The sequence below is a fragment of the Morone saxatilis genome, unplaced genomic scaffold (assembly GCF_004916995.1).
Source record: "Morone saxatilis isolate NCDOM2014 unplaced genomic scaffold, NCSU_SB_2.0 Contig9, whole genome shotgun sequence".
Taxonomy (NCBI): Eukaryota; Metazoa; Chordata; class Actinopteri; family Moronidae; genus Morone; species Morone saxatilis.
In genome coordinates, this window is record NW_023340268.1 from 13,190,948 (window position 1) to 13,200,485 (window position 9,538).

Consider the following 9,538-nt stretch of genomic DNA (forward strand, 5'->3'; position numbering starts at 1 on the left):
TAATTGAGTCATTAAACTAACAAGTCTCCCTGCAGAGTACTCCCTAAAGGTGTGCTCTGTAAAGAGGGAAAGTGTTCCTAATGTCAGGGTGTCATTCAAGCTCTGTTATCAGTGATTCAATGAGGCCCACCTGTGTATTCTGGCAACCCTGCCCTCGACCCCCACCTCCACGTGCACGCTACACATGCACACAACAAGGATAATGCCAGCCTTCACATCCAGGGCTGGGTAACTATCGGTTACCTTGCCAGCCAGCCCTGCCAAGCCCATAATGAGAGTCTGCATCAGTGGACGCAGTCACTCTCTTCAACGCTCCAGATGGGAGTTTACCGTTTACCGCTGCGTCATCATCTATTACCCACTCATTACAGGCCAGCGAGCTATTTTCATGATGCATATTTTCACTGTGCACCTGTGAAAGTACACCCACCCCCCCTACAAACATACAGGAACACTGCTGTTTTTAAGACATCTAAATTCCCAAAAAGCCCCAGAGCCAGATCTGATGAAGACTTTAATGCTGTTGTCAGCTTTGGTGTAAGCATGTGTTTGCTCACTGGAAACCTGTAATGAGTGATATGTAACTGTGTGGAATGTAATAATTCACAGTCCTGAGCAGATAATGTCATCTAGATGCCATGTTAGCTGACTTCACTTAACAAAAGGTTCTATTCATTTTACATTTACATTTGCCATATGTTCAGATTGTTAACTTAAAGTTAAAAAAATATATACTTTCAATAATATTTTCCCCATTCAGCTGAGCTCAGATGTGACACAAACCCACTGCACTGATTTTAGCTGGGCCCCGACTAGGTAATGATGGTACATTTTCAAGAAAAGTAAATCCAAGCAACTGTTACATAATGAAGGAACTTATTTTTCCACTGGCTGGTTTTCCAAATCATTCAGCTCCTGCTGGCTCAGATCATTTGCTTTATTACTTTTCTGAGAAACAATCCACAACGGAACTGTGAAAATTAAATGCCAACAATTCTTAAATTTACAGTCCATTTACTGTGTAACCATGGCTGTCTAAGCTTGCTGGCTTACCAGAATATATAGATCCTGTGGAGGATGCAGGATGTCTGTGGAGAAACGCTTAACACACAGGCTCACACCGGTGTGTTTGATGTGAGACAGAACATACTGAAATGCAGACATGGACATACACAGCTGGTAAGACTCAAAGCTCCTTTATGTGTGAAATAAATGTCTTTTTTTAGTGTTTGGAGGCAAAACCACAGAGCATATTTTCTTTTGTCTTTAAAGTGAGACCATGTAACTCTTGAAAAAAATAATAACACAATCCTCCTTTTACAAATGAAAAGTTCAATTCATAAGCAATAAAACACAGCCTTGTTCAGTTTTGCTGCTCTACTTGGTCTGGTATGGTGGCTAATGTCAGCTGAGGTTAGGAAACTTTTGATAGATACTGTTTTTATTGGTTCATGGACTTTATGACTCTTGATACACTACGATTTAGCACTTTCTGTTATCCTGTTGTTGACTGATTGCTTGAACTATTACCTTTTGAGTTGACCTCAAATGTGAAATCTTTCGTGTGGAGCCTCATAATGCAGCTTTAATGTTCAAGTCCCTTCCTCCATGGATATGCACTGATAGTATTCTTTGAATGACCTTTCACTGTTTCTACTGACACTAACAGTTTTAAAAAACTGCATAATTGTGCATTTAATCCGTTCCAACCGAAACACTGAAGCTTGATACGTTTTACAGTTGATTTAACTAATGATAATAAAGTCAATCCATATTCCATTTCTGTATTTTCTGTGAGGGATCAAATGCTTCCTGTTCATTCCACTAATGTAACCGTCGCTGAATACATGTAACGTGAGTCCTGTCATTTCTCTCATTCCTAACATTCCTGCCTGATGTTTTTAACTTTGGAATCCACCTTGTCATCTGTGTTCAAGGTATTGAGCCAGAACTGACCAGTGCTCGCTAATGTTCCTTCATCAGAGTGCAGAATAAGGTGATTACATACCTATTTCTGCTATCAAAAAGTGGTTGTATTATATTTGTTGAGATGTTCTTTAACTTAACCATCATCCTTTTCACTCAAGTAGTTTATTTTATCTCCAAAATAATGCATTAAAAACTAATTCAATATTTATTTTGTTAGAACTTGGGTTTTTTAAGGTCAAACTGATGAAAAAACTGTGAGGTGCTTTAAAGAGCAAAGACTTTGCCCATGACTAGAACAATTTTAATCAGATAAAACATGAAACACTTGAGGCCATACTTCACCTGTCAACATGCACTGAGGAGAATGTGATCCCGGGTCACAACTATATACTGACTTAGTGTCTAACTATTAAACTGCTATGTAAGAACATATTTCATGCTTGAGTGCAGACACTACTGCAGATGACAGCTTTGCAGTCCTCATATATATATATATATATATAAGTCTGTGGCGTAAAAGGAAGTGCTGTCATACCGTCTTACTTTCAGCTGGTCCCTGCAGGTTTGGAGTTGTGATTGCGTAAACCAGACAGACGTTTAAAGTGTGGTTTTCTGCTGTGGCGGGTTCTCCAAAGACATGCTCAGCTTTAAATCCCGTTTATGACTTCACTTCACTTTCAGAAAATCCATTCAGTCACGATGGCTCCAAGATCCCCGCTAACCTTTTGAATTTCTCAACAGATGGAGCAGATAAAGCAGATTTTTTCTCTTCTACTTTTCCATCTGATTGTTCTTTCTTTTCAAGCCTATCAAAAATTAGACATGCACACAGAGACACTGAAATGCACAGTAGCTTTTCATCTAAAGACATCCAAACTTTGGGTTGTTTCAGAAAGGTGTCATTTCTAACCATTAACCTGATCGTATCAGAGTGAAAGCAAATACTTGCAAAAGTGTTGATGATTGATTCCATGAATGCTGAGAGGATTAGCTGCCGATATAAGATATCTGGCATTAAAGCCTGAGAATGCCTCAAAGTCATTTAGCCCTGTCAGTCATTTGGATATGCACAGGATCCAGGGGGGTTGTGATAAACAGCTGCTGAAAAGCCTTCGCAGAGACCTGATCTTTGTGTTTGTACCCATCTGTAAGTCAGATAGCACCTTGCTGCATGTGGAAGCTTTTTAAAATCACATGTCCTGAGGCTAGGCCTTTAGAGATAGCAGGTCAGCTAGGATAAATACACTAAAACAAAGCATTCCTACAGTGGGCTAGGCTCATGCAATCAAGAAATGCCAGGACCTCAACAGATCAGCCATTTATATCCAAGACATATCCAAAAACAGTCACATGTTTGTGTTTTTGAAAAGTGCAAGTCAATGTCTACACAAATCTAAACGGAACTGGAGCCAGTGTTTGGTTTGAATTACAGCCAAAGCCATACCGAACTGAAACGTATACGCCTCGCTGGGCTGCTTATTGTTGATTCACACACAGATGCTCTAAAAGACGGCTTTTGTTAAAAGTCATGATCTTGAGAGCAGTTGGGATCTCGCAGCATCCTAAATCCCTCGCTTTGTCTACATGTCACCTCTCGTCTGCTCAAAGCTAAACAAATGAACAAAGCAGCACCAAAGCTTGATGCAGACACAGTGTGTCAGGCTGACAGGGAGATCCATTACCAGCGGCCCCTTAATTCATGCAACATGAACCACAGCCTTTGGAGAAGTGTGTGTTTCGAGGCACAGATGTTTATACATACACATAGGCACTGATGTCCTATTGCACATCCTCTGACATTATCGCATACATACACACACACTGTGAAACTGGATAATGCTTGTAGGCAGGGACAGTACCAGTATGTGCAATACATTCATGAGGCATGTATGGGCCTGGACTTAAAGACTATAACCACAGGATATGGTTAACTTGAGGTGAGGTATTTCAACTATATTTATACAGATGATGCATTTGATAACTTGAAACTAAGCACAAGACTGAAATATTCCTTTAAACTAATGTTTTTAGTCACCTGGTGTTAGTGTCTGAATTCTTTACTCTCTTTCTCAGGTTTTACCTGACCACGAAGAAGAAGAAAAAAGGACCAAAAGAAATTGATTTCACATTTAACTGTAGTGAGAATGTCTGCCATAAAATGTGTCACCAGCAGCTTTTGAGCAAACAAGAGGCAAAACTGAATATAACTTGAACTAAAGATTAGCATTTTGCATACTTCTATTTAGTTTAGTACGATCCTGATTGATCTGTTATTGTCTTGGTTGGTAGCTGCACACAGTTAAAGGGCTTTTATTAAAGCAGATCTTTGATAGGAAAAGGAAATGTCAGACAAAAATGTTTCACAAAAGCTATAAATCTAAGCCCTGCTGGGTCAGCCAGTGGAAACAGGCTGCTAAGAGAGAATAATGATAGTCTTTAAAAGCCTTTGGTATAAATCATTTTAATCATAAGCAAATTACTGTTCAGCTTTTGGCCCTGGTATGTGTACTTGTGTGTGGCAATGTCTGCATGCATTTTCACATCAAATAATTGACTGTGTATGTGTCTAGCACACCACTTTTCATTCAAAGTGTATTATGCAGACAACAGCAATGGACCTTAAACTAAAATTGTTTCTGGCAGGGCCATGACTTAGTAAATGTTTGCAAGATGTGAGGTTTTCACGTAACAACAAAAACAAGCATGAATGGAGACTTGTTTTTCTTTTTTATAAATATCTCTCTTGCAGAACTGTAAGTTACTAAAGGTGGACGATCATTTATAATGGTGTGCAATCTGTCACAGGAATAATACATAAATAATAACATAATAAATCAAAAGTTTAAATGGCTAACTGAGTGGCAATATTTTGAATGCAGCTTTGTTTGAACTGTACCTGTGTGCTGTTGACTCTACCAGGCCAACAGTGTTACAGTTAAGTGGTAGACAGTGTTAAGAATTGCTCGCTATTAAACTGCTCCGAGTTCATGCAGGTTTCTTCTATCTGTGGAGGCCAGCAGATGTTTTCCTCAGTCCATGAGTCTCAGACCACAGCTATATAAAGACAGTCTAATTACTGGACTGGTCTGAGAACCGCCTGCCATGCCCTTTCTCTGTCACACACACAGATACACACAAACAAACAAGCCACTCATATAGTTTAAGCATGAAGGCATAAGCTACATATGGCTCACAGAGTTCAACTGAGTTTAAATGAATAGAGATTTACGTAAACACCCAAATACGCTTTCTTGCTGAGAATGAATGAGAAAATGTCTATGCTAATTTCTGTACTGTTAATTTGAAGCTACTGTATATGTAGCCAGCAACCGGTTAGCTTAGCTTAACATACAGTCTGGAAATAGGGGGCAAGCGCTAGCTTGGGTCGGTCTGACGTAACAAAAGGCTCTGTTCACCCACCAACACCACTCAAGCTCATTAATTAACACGTTATACACCACGTTGTGGTTTTGCAGGGTCTATTTTTAGCAGTGCGCAGTCACTTCCTGGAAAACCCCCCATTAAAACCACACTGTGTCATGTTAACACTTTTGTTCCTGAACAAACAAAAACAAGATATAACCTGTGAATTATTGAGCTGTAGAGGTGCTGGGAAACAGATCTGGCTAGTGTCAAAGAGAGCAAAGCTAGCTGTTTCCCCGTTTCCAGTTTATGCTAAGCTAAGCTAGCCATCTGCTGGTGGGATCTTAGAGTGTAGACATGAGTGTGGTGGACTGTGTCATTGTAATTAATTGTAATTTTTTTCTTCAAATTTAAATTTAATCTAGATATTCTACTAATATCAGCATATTGTATTAATCCTTGCATTTAAACTAACTTTGAAACTTCCCTTTAACTACCGTCAGTATGTTTTTGCAGACTGATAGTTCTGATCCTGAGCTATTTCAAGCCTCAGAGACAACACACACTGCTGTTTTAAGCAGTTTACAGTCTTTTATGAGGCCACTAGCTGCATAGGAGTAATGTGATGTTCAGAAAATTTTTCCCACACTAGTGGTGTACTGTGAAGGAACTTTTTTTATGCATCACCTCAGCAGTTTTTGGTCGCCTCAAGGTGTTGTAAATTCATTCTCCCATTCTAAGGAGGATTACCAACTCCACTTGACTTTGAAGCTCAAAGATTTCCAAAACACGGTTTGACTTCAAGGCTTCTCTGTGAGTTGAGAGGATTTTAATGAGGGGATTTTCAGTTTGACCAGCTATGCAAGACTTGAGTCATAGATGGTTGGCTCCCGTAATCAGGCCATCTATCACCCTTTTATACCTGGAGTGTTTTACTGGCTCCTTCATTCTCGTGGGACAGATACAGCGCGGTACTCAAGGGGTGATGAGTTTTATTCTGCCACACATACAGGAATGCAATACAAGAGTCTAGGGGTGAACACGCTAGTATACGGGTGATACAGTGGGTCGACGATTAATACTGTTGATCTCAGGTTCGATCCCATGTATGTGTGTATTTCTACCCTGATCAAGTGGAGACTTTTAACTCACCGTTAATATAAATGAATGAGTGATGAAAACGTGTCTACAGTGTTCCCAGCACTCCATCCAATGCATGATGGGATATCTTCGAGGCCTGAAGAAAATGAAAGGAATATCGTATATCGTATATATAAGACCAATAGCTGACCACTGTTGTGTCTGTCCACAAAATATGAACAAGTGTTTAGCTTAGCTTAGCAGAAAGTGGTGGAATGAAGTATTGAATTCATACACTAGCGCTCTTTGTTTCACTCTCTGTTAAGCCACTTCCTACAACAACTTTTAACTTGAATCATTCAAGGACACACATGTGTATTAAATGAGTTGTTGGACGCTTTAGCCTAATCATTTCTCTACTCCATGCTGGCTTTGAGAGGTCCCTTTCTTACGGGATTTCAGTGATTGGGGACAAAATACACAATTACAACATAACACAATATACAATTTACAAATCAAGCCAAAGCTAATATGAGGGTCAGTCTCAATTATTCAAATCAAGTGGGTATTAAAGTCTTTTTTGTGTTAAATTCCCTCATACTGCACTTTGAGCTAACTTGTTCTTCACTTGAGTATTTCCATTTTCTTCTACTACACTGCACTCAGAGGGGAATATTGAATATATCAACACCCTGAATTGAGGTAGGCTGACAAACTGAGCCCTGTATCCACTTCATGCAAGAGCAGAACAGTAGTCTCCTCAGACCTGGCTTTCATTTTGAGATATTTTTGCCAAATGCAACAGATACGTGAAGAACACACACAGGTTTGCGTGCACACTGTTGGTCCATGTGAAGCTGTGCAGTTAACACTAACTAACGCCATCGTTATCAGACCAGAAAATGGAGGACAGATGCTGACATGAGCATGAATGATACCACCTGTGGTTTGAAACCTTCCTTTCCTGTCTCTGATGTTTCAGTGGAGGATGGCAAGGCCTTTGGTGTGTAAGACAGCCAGTTTGTGACATATGAGCAGAGGAGGGATTAAAGAGAGAAGAAAAGAGACAGACTGTGTGGGTAATACACGGAAAATCGATGTTGAATGAAGATTGAAGATGAAGATCTTAGCTTGTTCACATCACAAACGTAGTACCCAGATCACTGCCAATGACACACATACACACACTGTAATGGGTGTTTTTTTTTTGTTTTTTTTGTATTTTGTATTTAATCAAGTTACCATGTGCAGCTTAAACTGTGGCCATATTGTTAATGTTTTGAGTCCAAATTGGCTCTTTGTTTGTGTATCAATAAAAACACAGACTGCAACTGGATAACTACACACATCCAAGTCAGAGTCTAGATCATACTGTATTAATAGTACCACGAATTGATGTTGTATACTGAGGGAATCATTAAAGTAGTCAATCAGCTATGGAAAAGGGAATCAAATGAGGTTAATGAAATCCTCATACAGCAGAGAATAGGATCAAATTTGAACACTGGTGCTGTCTTAATTACACTAAAAAAGGAGGTTATATAACATTTCTACATTAAGTCAAAGAGTTTTCATGGTTTGCACATATCTGAAATAATCCAAACCTTTACAATAGGAACACTCCCTTTAGGAATTCAACATCACAAAGGACATAAGGACAAAGGACAAAATCTAATACAAAGAAAAGATACAAGACCTTAAACGGCACAGAGTAGGTAACACAGGTCTGAACAAATATACAGATGAACTGAACTGAACTGAGGTGAATGGAAATGGATTGAAGTGGGACACAGAGAGAGAGAGAGCAACAGAGACAGAGAGAGTGGGTTCATTGTGCTGCGGAGGGGTCGGGTCGTCCCGGTCAGAGCAGAGAGAGAAACGCTGCTCAGATCAGCTCAAAGGCTGACAGCTCTCTGACAGGGATAAGAGGACTGCCTGTAAATAATAGGGGTTCAGACCTGGGGCACCTTGCTGCTTGACAACATTCTCATTTCTCATCTATCACTCTCTATCTCTCTCTCTCTCTGTTGCCTATAGTGTCTAATTCTCATTTTCAGTGATATTTTCACACCAGTGGCATGAGACATTCAGCAGAACTGAAATAAAAAAATATTTTCCATATGGTTAAATAGCAGAAGCAGTCTAAAGTGAAATTCTGTTGGCCCCCCGCCTGTGTCGTCTCAAAGAAAAACATTCACATTTCCAGGGAAAATAGAAGGAAAGCAAAGTAGCAGAGTTTGAGATGGATGACATCATTGATTTAAACTGAACATCTGTGGGCCAGACACAGACCCAGCCTTAAAAATAGATACTGTAGGTATAAGGTAAGCTACCTGTATGGTATATTTATTCACCGCTTCTAAAAACAAATGCTTGTTTCAACAGTTTGTGCGCAGGTTTAGATAATTCTTGGAACAGCTACGGCTGAGTCATTTGAGGTGGAAGCAATGTGGCCTTAAAGAGTGTGAAGATGAGACCAGATGAGGTGAGTTCAGATAAATGAACCATCAGCGACTCTTTCTTTCAACGCTACTCATCAAACCAAGAAGCCTATGTTAAGATGTATAATTGAAGGTATTAAATACAACCCAGTAAACAAGGTTAAAGAAGCAGCATGACTCCGATTTTACCATTGTATCATTCACAGCAGCATCTAAACCAAATGTGCAACATGTGCAAGACAATCAGTCCACAATCAAGCCCATTGTGACAATGTGATAAATGATGGTGTGTAAGATTACATTCCCCTATGCACTGTGCCTTTAAAGAGCCACTGGCAGGGGTGGAAGAGTTATTCAGATGCTTTACTAAAGTAAAAGTAGCAATGCTACACTATGAAAATACTCCATTACAACTCCTGCATTGACAATATTACTTAAGTACAAGTAAGTATTATCAATAAAATGTAACACAAAAGGACTCATAATGCTGAAAAATTACCCCTTTGAGTATTTTTCTAATACATGTTGTATTATTATTACTAATGCACGTGTAATTATTAACATTTTACTCTTGTCCCGGTAGAGCTGATTTGAACTATTTTGTATAGCCTATTAAGGGGTAGTTTCATATATTTTACATCCAGTGAACTGATGCATGATGCAATGCATTCATCATGTTTTGTCAGTAAAATATCTGAATGCATAGTAACAGATAAATGCAGTGG

At 39.3% G+C, this 9,538-nt stretch overlaps 1 protein-coding gene across 1 annotated transcript in view; it reads right to left on the reverse strand.

The window, feature by feature from the left end:
• Positions 1-270, reverse strand: part of sla1a (Src like adaptor 1a) — a 9,179-nt gene extending 8,909 nt beyond the window's left edge. Inside the window, exon 1 of the mRNA XM_035681957.1 lies at positions 131-270. Coding sequence (XP_035537850.1) covers positions 131-270 — 140 coding nt within the window. The remainder of the gene's footprint in view (positions 1-130) is intronic.
• Between the last annotated feature and the right edge of the window lie 9,268 nt (positions 271-9,538).